At 34.0% G+C, this 13,598-nt stretch overlaps 1 protein-coding gene across 1 annotated transcript; it reads right to left on the bottom strand.

Annotated features, from left to right (window-relative positions):
• Positions 1–714: 714 nt before the first annotated feature.
• On the bottom strand, positions 715–13,092 carry LOC128220299 (uncharacterized). Its single transcript, XM_052928649.1, has 18 exons — positions 12,978–13,092; positions 12,330–12,399; positions 11,163–11,311; positions 10,037–10,167; positions 9,041–9,170; positions 8,758–8,826; positions 7,754–7,872; positions 7,161–7,242; positions 6,745–6,912; positions 5,995–6,081; positions 5,633–5,727; positions 5,194–5,295; positions 4,666–4,726; positions 4,064–4,168; positions 3,254–3,318; positions 2,950–3,021; positions 2,479–2,648; positions 715–2,326 (listed from the first exon to the last, which is right to left on the bottom strand). Exons 2-18 carry the CDS (start codon positions 12,382–12,384, stop codon positions 2,133–2,135), a joined length of 1,854 nt encoding a protein of 617 aa, XP_052784609.1. The 5' UTR covers positions 12,385–12,399; positions 12,978–13,092; the 3' UTR covers positions 715–2,132.
• Positions 13,093–13,598: the final 506 nt, after the last annotated feature.

Genomic DNA, 13,598 nt, shown 5'->3' with positions numbered 1-13,598 from the left:
GATTCAGGGCTTACACATGAACGGGGAGGAAGAAGGTTCAGGGCCTAACGCATTACAGGGGAGAGTTAGAGTTAGGGGCTAACACATTTACAGGGGAGAGGAAGGTTTATGACCAAATAGATTAACGATGGGAAGAGGAAGGTTAGGGGCATAACACATTAACGGTGGAAGAAGGGGCATAACACATTAACGGGGAGGAAGAAGGTTCAGGGCCTAACGCATTACGGGGGAGATGAAGAGTTAGGGGCTAACACATTTACAGGGGAGAGGAAGGTTTATGACCAAACAGATTAACGATGGGAAGAGGAAGGTTAGGGGCATAACACATAACGGGGGAAGAAGGTAATGGGCCTTATACATTAATTTTGGGCAGAGCACGGTTCAGGGCCTTACAAATTAACGGGGCAAGAGGAAGGTTCACGGCGTAACACATTAACTGGGGAAGAGGAAGGTTCAGGACATAATATATTAACTTGGGGATATAAAGGTTCAGGACCTAACACATTAACGGGGGGCGGGGGGGGGGAGAAGAAGGTACGGGGCCTGACACGAAACGTCGCAAAACAACAAAAGACATAATACTTGATTAATGAAATGAAATGCGTGGTAAGCACGCTAAATAATCAACAACATACTTTACACCTAGGCCTTGTTCTACATAATTTTGGATTGGGAACAACACATAATAGGTATATAGTATAATATAGGTTATAATATATGTTTAATAGCTAATGAATTACAAATTAAATGATTATTTTTCAAAGTGCCGCTTTTAATTTTATCGGTGAAACTCTGCTGAGAAGATCATGAAGTATTGTAGATAGCCCAATCTATGAAGCTATTCAGTCACAAAGGCAAATATAATTATGACTGAACGCGAAATAGTTTGCTCTGATTGGCTTATTTGAAGCGATAAACTGCAATGAAGTGGCACCATTGTCTGACTTGCCGTCAAAGATGGCGAGATGAATGTGATGCAATCTATTGCACCCCAACGCGAGTTTATCATTCCAGTAAAGGTTGAACATTGTTCGACAAATTCGTTCCAAAATTTGTTCATATTAATTCAAGTTCAAACTTTGGCATTAATTTCTTGACGGTATTCCTGATTGTCTTCGAATATGGGCCTAGCGTTTGTGTTAATCAGTTGTATGGAATACTAACACAATGTAAATACTCTGACGACTGAAAACATTGAGTGATGCACAGAAGAAACCATTCAATTGTAATGCAGTTCTGTGTTGTACTCATTTGACTTTAATGATAAAAAGAAAAAAGAAAAACATGATTTGTGTACTGATAAAAATATTCTTTATAAATGTGATTTTCTATGAATAGCTACGTGGCCACAGATTCCACATTTAAAAGATGTGCCAAAATACCCGCGAAAAGGCTGTTGAAATTTACGGTCATGTGATACGCTGGAAATCTTCCAGCATGCAATGCGATATTTTGGCGCTTTTTAAGTTGGGAATCAATTCGCGGCCATTTAACAATCAGATATGACGGATCGTTAAGATAGTCCATCATGGCGGTGCTCTTATTGAAGACGTAGTATATGTGTATTCAAAAGTCAAGGGACATATTTCATGTTTTAGGAAGGACAAGTAATTGACAATTTACCGGTCCTGAAAGTTCAATTGCAAGTTACTTCAAAGCGTAATTAAGACACGAATCAAAATCATTTATTTCATTGCATTGTTAACGCTATCGAATGGGTCTACTTAGCGTTATGGTACTTGGTCTCATTACATTTTTGTATTTTTTAAAGCCTACCCGAAACTTTCAATAAATGGCCGAGTTGTTGCTTGGGAATTAGTGGCCACGTAGCTTTTAATAGAAAAAAAAACACATACATTAAAATTATTACGTTGCTTATATGTATTTATCTATGTTTTCCGCCTTCGAAAGAAACAATTTATGCTCGATGGTCTGAATTATGTGAAGTACATACTTTCACATTCAAATCCTTTCAAATTAAGGCCCTCATATAAACATTGAATACACTATTCAGCATTATTTTCAAACGATTACTGTTCAAGTTATTCAAACTATATCTGTCAATGGATTTCATATAAAAGCTGTCCTCATACGTATGGAGAAAAGTCCTTTAAACATATTCAGAGAGACGCTTATTTAAACAAAATGATATAAGATAAATAAAATGCCGACAAAGTCAACAAATTGCTGGTGTTTATTACGCCTGCGCTTGTTTCAGACTTGATGTCCTGTATCCAGCGTTTTATAAGAGATTCCAATACACTCATTGGCATGGCGCCGTTCTCCAGTACTAGTAGATGGAACTCTTGTATGTGAAATCTTGAGCCTAAAAATCAAAATAAAATAAAGCATATAAAGTGTTGCTTTAACTACAGAAATTGAACAATTGTACCAATACACTTTAAGTTTAAACAATTCATCACGCGTAATCAACTTAAATGTAATACTCTGATTTTAAAACGGAAAAAAATCATTCACCTAATTCATCCTCTGCATGTTTCCGAAGTTCTCGGATCTTTATTTCCCCAACTTTGTAAGCGCATGCCTGGCCAGGCCACGTAATGTAACGGTCGATTTCATTGGCTGCGCTACCATATGCCATTGCAGTATAGTTTTGCAGGTATTGTATTGCTTCCTCACGTGACCACCTGTTGAAATGATAATGAAACATACCTGATAATGTAATTATTCATAAAGATAGTTTCTGGCTTAATACTAAATGCCTTGACTAGTAATGTCGTTGTTTATGTTTTTAATATTCTCATATTCGCTACCAAGGACCAATATTTGTTATATACAATGCATTTCTTGAGGTTGAGCAAAAATAGTAGGCAGACATATTACCGCTAGTTTAACTAACTTTTCGGAACATTGTTTTGTATATTGTATTTTGTTTATATTTCATTTGGAGTACAACAATGACTCAGCAAGAATAAATTCAGTGCTTACCGGTAGTAATGAAGGCCAGTATCCACTACAAGCCGACATGCTCGCAAAATGTCGTAACTGTACCTACCCATCCTGGTGGGGGAAGCAGAAAGAAAAAAAAAACATTGAAAATTAAAAAAGTAAAGACATTATAACAGATTTTGTAATATATTTGAGTAATTTACTTCGAAAGTTGTTTGTATTGTTAATCACCGATGTTATATTCTTTTGTAACAGTTGTTGTTTAAAGGACATTACTAATTTGTTCATATTTGGCTGTTTCCTTTCTTCAAACTGAAATTACAAGTAAGGGGATTACTCTTACATCTCGTAGTCATCTTCATACAGTCCCATTTCTTCTCCAAGATATTCCGAATACAAACCCCAGCCCTGAAGTAGAAGAACGTCAGCTAGTAATACGTGGGCAAAATCTTCTAGTCAATAGCAAGCGAAACGTGGAATCTTTGACTTGCATTAAAACATATGATGTTTAATTTACCCAAAATTGACGATGCTTAAGTTTGCATTAAAACATGTTCCAGGGACAATATTAGCGGACTGTGGATGCATGAAATAATACACCTTTTCTTGGCCATAAACATCTACGGATGCCTGCAAAATGTAGGGCGTTCGCATTACGTTTATATCCGACTATAGGTGTTCAAGGTTTACATCAAACTTGGACCACATACTGTGTGCAAAATGGAAAATTCAGTAGTATTATGCTTTGTCTATTAATACTATTGTAGTAGTAGTTCATAAGGATATGTGATTTCCAAAGACTGTCAACAAGAGTGGAAAAATTGTATGTTAAAGCTAAAAAAGTCATCTAATGTCAACAGTTTAATCGAATATTTGGTAGATTATTTGTCTAAATGATATCTAAGTTCAAGGCTTTTGCAGCTCACTTTAATGTTATTGAAAATGTTCCCAAAATAGCTACATGCATATAACCCATAGCTTACAAATATTGCATGAATGAATACATATTTTTCAGAAACAAAGAGGCATGGTTCCTTAGACGGAACAGTTATTTTATTCATTATGTCTATTCGAAATACATTTTTAAACAACATAATTATATATTGAATGTAACAGGTAGCATGTATTGCTATCATGTTATAAATTAAATTACCTCTTGATATGAAGAATAATATGGAAACCAGTTTGGAATGTTGTAGAAAGACAACATCGGGTCTCGTCGAAATTCCGGTAAATCTGCTTTCATTGAATAACTATGCTGTAGTGAAAAACAATCATGGGTATATGTAAATGTGAGAACTGAGGATAACAACGCATCACAAGTGTTTCTATAATTGTTTACACACACATGATATAAAAATTGTTTGTCTTACTCGTACTAACATTAGTTGTAGTGTCTGCTTATGCGTTTTAGTTTAAACTATATTCATTTTTACAACGATTGTGAAACAAGTAATTGTATCTTATATTAATCACTCTCGTTGACAGAGGGTGGTCATGTGTTGTGGTGGGAACCGGAGAACCCGGATAAAACCCACTTGTCTTGCTTGGCGACCACCAACCAAACTCACGAACTCACCCGGGTCGACTTGGTTAGAAAAGATTGCGCGTACCACTGCGCTATCCGAACAACCCTCATAGATAGTTTTGTAAGTATAACAGGGTATTCGGTCATTATTTCGCATCTGCCTTTTTCATCGTATTGATAGAAAGATAATTTAGATAAACTGATTAATTGAATAAAAACAAACTTACTTGCATGTGGTGTCCCGGGTTTGCCTCGTGTAGGGACAGTGCCATAGCCTCAAACAAAGGTCTGGTTATGTGGAGAGAATGATTTAGCAGTTAATAATTAAAGAGTGAATTATTACATTTTCTTGAAAACAATAAAGCAAATAAGAGCGCACAACATTTTTTTTAAGTTTTGAGAAACTTTTAAAAATACTTTATTTATGCTTGAGACATTTTATGAGCAGACATAATCCAAGCTTATAAAACATGATCATACATAATTTATTATGTGGACTTTTTTGTGCAAATAATGTGAACGCTGTTGATAATTTATTATCATAACGTTTAAGAATTTTACGCTTTATGTACTAAAAATTGTATAAGAAGTTTGTGATTTTTACTGAGCAGATACCTCTTCTTTTTTTGGGGGGGGGGGGGGGGTGGGAATAAAAACACATTTTATTTATAAAAAAAAACCATATATAAATTCATTGTATAGATAAAATAAAATTATTTCAAAAGTAAATGAGAGTCGTTACGCTTGATACTCACACTTCCTTTGGTCGGAAAAGGTTAATGGTGAATCTACCAGGAGAGGTTTCGGACGCCGATGAGTAGCCACCACCAAGTCCGTCGGAGGAAGAGGCTTTTATTCTGTTACAATTTTGCATTTGATTTTGATTAAACAGTTTGCTATCAACCTAGTAAAATGCTGTAGTTACCATGCTATCTGCAGCTTTCTTTCAGATAAAACACAGTATCCTTCATAAGAAACACTTTTTTCGAGATGCTTTTCTCCTTTCGGCTAAGTTAAAACAATCGTATTAATTGTGGTACATCTTATTTGAGATTAAGGGTGCATCTTCAAATAAAAATGACTCATTTTTAACAAAACGCAAAACAAATAATCACCGATGACATGAAATTCTTTATTGAGTCAGTTTAAAACAATTTCATCAGTGATTTAAGATCGAATATTGTATTGCCTTACTCAAGAGGAACATCTGGGATGTCCTTAAACAGTTTGCCAAGTTTAGGATTTATCCTCTTGAAGACTGTGTCATTGTAAAACTGCAAAATGTAGGTCTGCAATACAAAAAGTCATTTTGTGACGGTTACATGTTTCACTGCCCTTAAAAATATCTCAATCACTCTAAGATATGGATAAAACATATCATTGATAATAGAATATTGCAGGACGATTTATTATGAAATACAAACAAACAAGTTTTACGATATCTATCTTTATTGCTTCTTTAAAATCGTTAATATTGATTTGGCTAAATATTCAAAGTCACCGCTAGACGTATAGCTACGAGTATAGTTATTTATGTTTTGATAGTCTTTTCATACCTGGTTGTCAGAAAAAGCTCTTGTGTCGTTTTCCAGACTCTTGAAAAAATCAGAAACTGTCCCTTTGAAGTCTTGCTTGTCTAAGATCTTAAAAAAAAGAAAAGTAGTGTGTTATATTTTTGAATGCAATTTAACATCGAAGAGATATATTGAACTGATGTGTAGAGTCGGGCCCTCGAGAATACTTTGTTTTCGATGACCTTTCCGGTGACCTTTATGTGATTATTCCTTTGGTATTAAATGGTCGAACAGGTGTGCATTTTAGCGCTAGTAAACGGAGCTTTAACAAAGCTTTAATATTTTCACTGCTCCAATGCGGTGACTTTAACAATATTGATGAACCGTTTGGATAGTGTTCAAGATTGTTAAATAGGCAGTAACTTGCTGATTTATTTTATCATTACAACCCTTGTATTAATTACGACCAAAATGCACTATTTCAGACTCAACTGTCAACATGCTTTAAGGAGAAACGCAAGCCACAAAGAACTCTATTATACCATATACTTTTTGCTTTTAGGTGATCAGACGTACGTTATTCAAAATTCCAACCCCTCTTTTTTTTAAATAATTGGCCGGCTGTGGTTGTATTCATGTATTGTTTTGTATACCTTTTACGCTTAGGGTCAAAGTTCCGAATGCTCAAGAAGAACTAACTACATCTTGGACGACGAGGTGGCAATAGCACCACAAACTAAAGATAAAGGCTTCTACACTTTTCGGAAATCTACTAAATATACTATTTCTTACCTTATGCATAGCAGTCGTAATTTTGTCGACTTCCTGAATGCCAAGATTATGAACATCTTCAGGGGACATCTCAAACGAGAGATGCCATTTGAGACATGCCCTGTAGTAGTTATTACTGGAGTCCCAAGCATACACTCCCCATTGCGAGCGAGCGGCGGGCATATACTCCTATTCGTTAAGGCAACACGTTAGGCAAAAACGATAATTGGTAAAATATAAGTAAACAAATGATTTTGTTTTAGTTCTGAATAACGGATTTGAACAAATGTAATACTTAGCAATCCGTTATGTAGAAGAGCATTCATATTATCCGAGTGTGTTATATTTAATCGTGGATTGGCTTTTTAACAATGCACAGAAGTACATTCAGGTGTGTTATTATATGTATGACATGGGAATATGTAAATTAGCATTACATCTGTTATGAATGTTTTCAGGTCCGTCATTGCATCCATGTAAGCTACCACTGCTTTACTTCCTCGACTTTTTATTTCATCTCTGAAAAATGAACACATTTTGTATAATATGGTATAATTATATTCTTATTCTTGTTTTGAACGGAACTTTTTACCTCAGTAGTTTTAGAGTAGTTAGGTAAGTTGAAGTCAGGACAGTTTTTCAGATAGACAAGGCATACTTTAACCATGCTTTTTAATGTATGGCATGTGTTCAAGGCATGTTTTGGCAAGGCAACTTGTCAATGCATGTGTTGTCGAGGCGTGTGGTTGGCAAAGCATATATCAGCCAAGGTATGTGTCAACAGTGGCATGTTTGTTATGGCATTTTTCAGCGATAAAACACCGTAACAATTTTGCTGTCGAGAATATCCAGTTATACTCTATATTGAAAAGAACTTTGTTGATGAAAATATATTTTTAGTTGTGGTGTATTGTGAAGACATTTATTATTATAACAAATATGACCACATGTCTGTCAACAAAAGAGAAGCCTTTTTCAATATGTTTGTTTTAAATACAGGATATTTGTAGAAGAATTAATGTTTACTTACTTTTCAGTTTGATTTTGAATATTCGAGTTGTTATACAATTCGTCGCCAAAAATCAGGAAATATGAGGAATTTTCTGGATGATCAAAAATAAGTCGATCAATTTGACCTGGGACCTTTGCCTACAAAGTATGACACTTTGTCAATTTGATGAACTCATGGCACGTACATGATGTATAAATAGAAATAATATTGATAGCATTTGTTCACGAAAGGAATGCTATGATCGTCTTTACGATAGATAAAAAGATTCTTGTTCAGTTGGTCGATCGGTATTTTTTTTCTAAGTAAGATATGCACTAAACAATATAACGCAAACATATATGTCAAATTATTAAAGATTGCTTACACCTAAAAGAAAAAAAAGGAACAAGGGAGGGTCATTCTCGGTGAATCGGTGGGGCAATTGCCAATGAATATTACAAACGGCCTACTAGATTTATTTGTATTTAAAGGGACTAGACACCAGATGCTTCCAAAATCGACAAATACAGTATTTCCTCACAACTAGCATAGACTTGTCAATACGAGCTAGTATGATTGTCATTCTACACGAATAAAAGGATAGTTTGACGCTGTTTTCTTAGCTGAGTTGACCCTTTAAAAAACAGCGCATAATGGTTTCCCAGTTAATAGTGTGTAGATTTAGCATGTGAAAGTCACTTGATAAGTACAGGTACGTATACCGACGCTTATTTTAAAGTATAATTTACGTGGTAGACAGACGCATTTAATTTTCGAATTGAGAAACACGCAAAAGCTTCAAAAGATACATATGTCGTTAGTCTTGTGATTCAAAGGTAATACAGATTCAATGCGTTAAACACAACGATAGCAATTTTATGTAAATTTTTGACAATTTTCTTCTTTCCTTGCAGTTGTAGCATCTGGTGTCTAGTCCCTTTAAAGTCGATTATAAACAAAATAAACACCCCTGAACTGTATGTTTTAAATATAATACAAGGTACTACCAGTTCCGGAGTTCAAAATGCTCAAAATAAACTTACCATTGAAACATTATGCAACGTCCTGTTCAAGGCAATAGCTCTTCGCCCGAGTTCCTTGATTTCATTTACCTTTGAAAGAAATACATCAACAAAACATTTTACTCAAGACTGCGATTAATGGATTAAGTAATCGCCAGTAAATAGTTTTGAAACACGTCTTGTTGGAGTTTTTTAACAATTTGGTTGAATCTGCATTTGTGATGTCAAATTTAAAAATGCAAACATTCTAAATGGTGCTTGAATTGAAACCTACAATTTACATCCATGGATCAAAAAATGTCACCTGTGTTTGTACGGCGCGCAATCTGGCAATGTAATTCTCGAAATCACCACGAGAGCTCCCATAGGAGAAATATGGTCCATAGTAAAGCTGAATTCCACCAAGAAAACTGATGGGACTTAATGCTCCATACCTGCGATGTATGTAATATATACTTTAATAATTACATTTATTTTGGAAAACAGTACAAAAACAACAACTTAAGGATAATACTGAAGCAACAGGTAATAGAAAATAACCTATTATATTTGGATTTGCAAATCAGTGTGATTGTTCAGTCTAGTAACTTGCAGTTATACAGGATAATACATCGAACTTTATTTTGTGATATCTCACATGAACGAATCACTTGAAACAATGGAAAACTTAAAATACTCGATCCGGTCAAGTATTAGAAATTATGACAGAAATATTTCTCTTTTTTTCGAAGTGCGAAGGAAAAGCAAGGTTATGTGAACGGTTCTAAGCTTGCAATGATAGAACTATGTTCCACAGTTGCTGTATGACATTTAATATATTCAAACAAACAAATTTTAAAAAATGAACACGTTTTGAAAAACATAACATATCCAATACGCTGTTATACGTATTTCTTTTATAAATACTTTAATGAATAATATTTCTAATAAATTTACAAATGCCTCAGCCGAACCCCGCAGCCCCTGCGTCGAATGCGCATATAGGGGCATTTAGAAAAAAATATATATCAAGAGTCGTACATAGTCTACAGTCTTATTGTCATTAAACTAATGTGTAACATAAGATTATTGTACAGTAACTATACATGCTCATTGCAACACCCATTCAAATATATTAAAGTTCTACCTCATAAAATATCAGGAAAAGAAATACATCTACTCGAGCAACTCTAACCATGTACGACCAAATATTTATTGCAATATTAAACAATTGGGTGACCGTATATCTTCCAATAAGAAGTATGTCAATGTGCTCATAAATGAATAGATAATATAAGGTTTACAATGGATCATAACTCACTCTGCCCACTTGTTTCCCTCCAGAAATGTTTCAAGGGTGTCATTTAAGATGTCATAGTTTACCTTGCCACTAGGGTCAAGATCGACTCGTGAGATAAGCAAAAGTCGATTTCGAAAAGCTTCGGTATCAATCTGAAAAGAAATCTTAAATTCTGATATGTTCTTTATTCAGATTCATGTTTAGTAAACAACCTTTTTATCTCTTAAAGCGTACCTATTTGTTTATATCAATATACATTATCCCTTTGTATTGTTTATTGAATATGTTGTAGATACGTTCACTACCTAAATATAATATCTGAATATATGGATAATAGTACAAGTAAGTTGAGTATAGGGAAGAGTGCAATGCATTTTGTTTAAGTTGCTTTTATGTGTAAGCTTGAGTGATCAATTGATAATTCAAGGATGGTTCAATATGCAAATTACACGCCGTTTTATTTAAGGATTCAATAAATATTAAAATTGTTGCTCATCGGTATATAAAAAACATATGGTCAGTTCATCGTCAGAGAAATACTTCGTGATTATTCGAGCACTGGCCAAATGTTTTAATACACAGATAAACAATCAGTAAATGCGATTTTTCTCTAGGATAACGCCACTCTACGCTGACTATAAAGTTTTAAAGTCAATCTAACGTAGTATAAATTCGCTTGTTTGAACAGCAGCGGTGCCAATGACGTCTCTTGTTTAATCGACGTCATATACATTCTACTGAGATAAAACGTCATTTACCAAGCACATGTCGTGTTGTACTATCAGAGGTATTCTTACACATGTTAACATTTAAATCGGAATATGATTGCAATTGACAATTTATTTCCATCTAAGGAAGCACTCCAAAAGTGTAAATATCACATACATGTAGTCATGTACGTGTCGTACTACATTGTGTATTTAACAAGAACATCAGCAGCCAATTGTATACAACTGGTTTATTCTTTGGCTGGGTCAAAGTTCACCAAAATGTGAATTGGTTGGTCGATATTAATCCAATAACAATACTAACCTATCAGATCACTTAAATCTGCAAACTAACCAAACACATAACTGATGGATAACTTATCAAGGTGTTGTTCAATTGGCTGCATTTAAGTTATACTTAAACCTGACTGAAAACATACTCGTCTTGTTTCGAACGTTGTTATATTGTAGGATTCCATAAGATCATCGTATTTGCTAAGTCCCTGGAACGTAGACGTTGAAGGGTTGTAGCGCATGCGCCATGACCAGAAATCCTCCTCGAGACTCTTGAGGTCTTGTTCAGCAGTTCCTGGTAAATGAGCATGCCTGATATGACATCGGATATGTGTATTGTAACTTTGTTGTACCTATTTTGTCGTAACTATTGATATATACTTATCAAAACTTCTTTTTTTTATCTGGTGAAAACATATACGTAAAGCTAAAGTTGATCTTTATGTTGCACATTTGACATCCGACATATGACGTTGCTTGATTTGAATTGTATAAATTCAATATCAAACTTGGATAAACAAAAATAATTGAAATTACATACTGTTTGCTGCAGCTAAGTTTAACATGTATATGGAATGTTGTAAAAGCTAAGTGATAATTCTTTACTAGTTTCAAATTGACAATCGATGCGTTGTCAGGCATATCAATCGCCTAATCAAAGGACCGAAACTACTTTTTGTATTTTACAATAATGCAATGAAAGATACAAAGACATATCCGGTATGAGAAAGATTTAAAATAAATCCTGTTTAGAGGCCAGGGCAAGGGCCCAAAAAAAGAAAAGATACTCACACGTATAAACATCACAAAGAAATTACGAAAACAAAAGACAGATCGCATGCGCATCAAAAACGGCTTTCAACCCTTTCAATTTAAATATTTTGTTTGCAGTGTTCATAACATATGAGACTTTAGAAGTTTAAAAATGATGCAGTGCACAGAGAATGACTAATTACAGTTAATGCCGAGTCAGCGTGATATGAGGCGTTTAATTCGCCAGCTTTGTTTTACATCAAGTTAACCTACATAAGCATAAACAGATTTAATTGTGTTAAAATACTTGTCACTTTTCACTTTTAATGCTGTATTTGTTATTTTTAAAATCTAAATTTTATGAGCTCTTAACATTCTATCCAATTCATGAAAATAAATATCGGTTAAGATTATAAAAGCTATCACTCTAACCGCGACTGCCTGTGCTGTCCTTTTGACATACATGGTGTCGATTGATGTCATTGCATGTTGATAAAGTGCAAATCATATATACTGTTACATCAATTGAGGTTAAAATATTGAAATGAAAATGTATTTACCATGAATTAACGTAGGAAGTCCGAAAACGATCAACGTCAAGTAAAGTATACGCATTTCGTCCCCTTGTACCTTCAATGGATATTAGTGAAATTTCTAAGGAATAGGGAACAAACTAATCTTTTTCAACTTAAAAGTAAGTTCGTTTCAATTTCAAACCCTATAAAATAGTACAGGAAGTACATAAGTTCATAAAATGAAGGCGAAGGGTGTTATGAAAATTAATTATTTGACTTTCTTCTCGTTCTTTCATGGACATTTTTTTATTCAAACAGGAAGTGCAAAAACATATACAAAACGTGCATAGTAACATGTATACAGGCATAAAAGTTTCATACTGCATCGCTTTAAACGATGAACAAACAGTTTTCCATTAATTCAAAGAAAAGAAAAAGAAAGAAAAAAAATAGACGTGCTAGTATATCACATTTTGTCAATGTAAGTTTAATATTGAATTATTATTTTAGTATATTTTTTATTAAACAGAATTTTACTCACTTCATCATTATAATTAAGCGAAAACACATTATTATTTAATGTAAAATTGTCAAAAAATGAAGAAAAAGTGACGTTCTTAACAAAAGTTCGACACTTTTTAAAACATGGAAATAATTGCATTTTCAAAAGATATAATTTAAGCTCGAACAAACCTTAAACTTTCGTCAAAATCAAATATAATCCCGACTTATCAGATGATAGTTTTAATATGAATCGCTTTTCTTAACCCGTAACGCTTAAGTGTGTCGTAAACATTGGGGTATAGCGTAACATGATCGCAGTTGAGCTACCACATTGTAGTGTAGACATAAGACCCATTCAGAATGTTCATGCATTTTATTCATTGGCAATAAAAGCATGGACGTGCCAAATCAAGAACACAGTAAATTGCATTATCAAATACATTTATTGAATATAACTGAATTTCTAGTCTATTATGATTTCCACTTCAACAATATAATATTCGATATTATACATATTATGTTTACTTAAAAAAATGCTGGGTATTTAATGTGATGTTTTTGGAAGAACTATGGTTGGTTTTACTCGTGGCCTAAACTCCTTAAATATTATATTAAACTCTCCATTTATATTTACATTGTAATATTTGTAACATCCTATACACAAATCAAAGGACTGAAAGTGCGGAGGGAAAATGGTAGCATACAAATTTGAACGTTTAGAAATATAATCCGATTCATAATGTTATGTCTGTGATGCATTCGAGCCGCCATAGTGTCATTTTCTCTGATGAAGAAATGTTGTCTCAGAAG

This window comes from Mya arenaria, chromosome 15 (genome assembly GCF_026914265.1).
Source record: "Mya arenaria isolate MELC-2E11 chromosome 15, ASM2691426v1".
In the NCBI taxonomy this organism is placed as follows: domain Eukaryota; kingdom Metazoa; phylum Mollusca; class Bivalvia; order Myida; family Myidae; genus Mya; species Mya arenaria.
This window is presented reverse-complemented; position numbering and strand designations above follow the sequence as displayed.

Coding starts and splice junctions, on each gene's coding strand:
- LOC128220299 (XM_052928649.1), bottom strand. CDS start 12,384: ATGCGTATACTTTACTTGACGTTGATCGTTTTCGGACTTCCTACGTTA. Junction 6,082..6,744: donor TTACGACTGCTATGCATAAG/GTAAGAAATAGT, acceptor CTTTTTTTTAAG/ATCTTAGACAAGCAAGACTT. Junction 3,319..4,063: donor ATTATTCTTCATATCAAGAG/GTAATTTAATTT, acceptor CTTCTACTTCAG/GGCTGGGGTTTGTATTCGGA.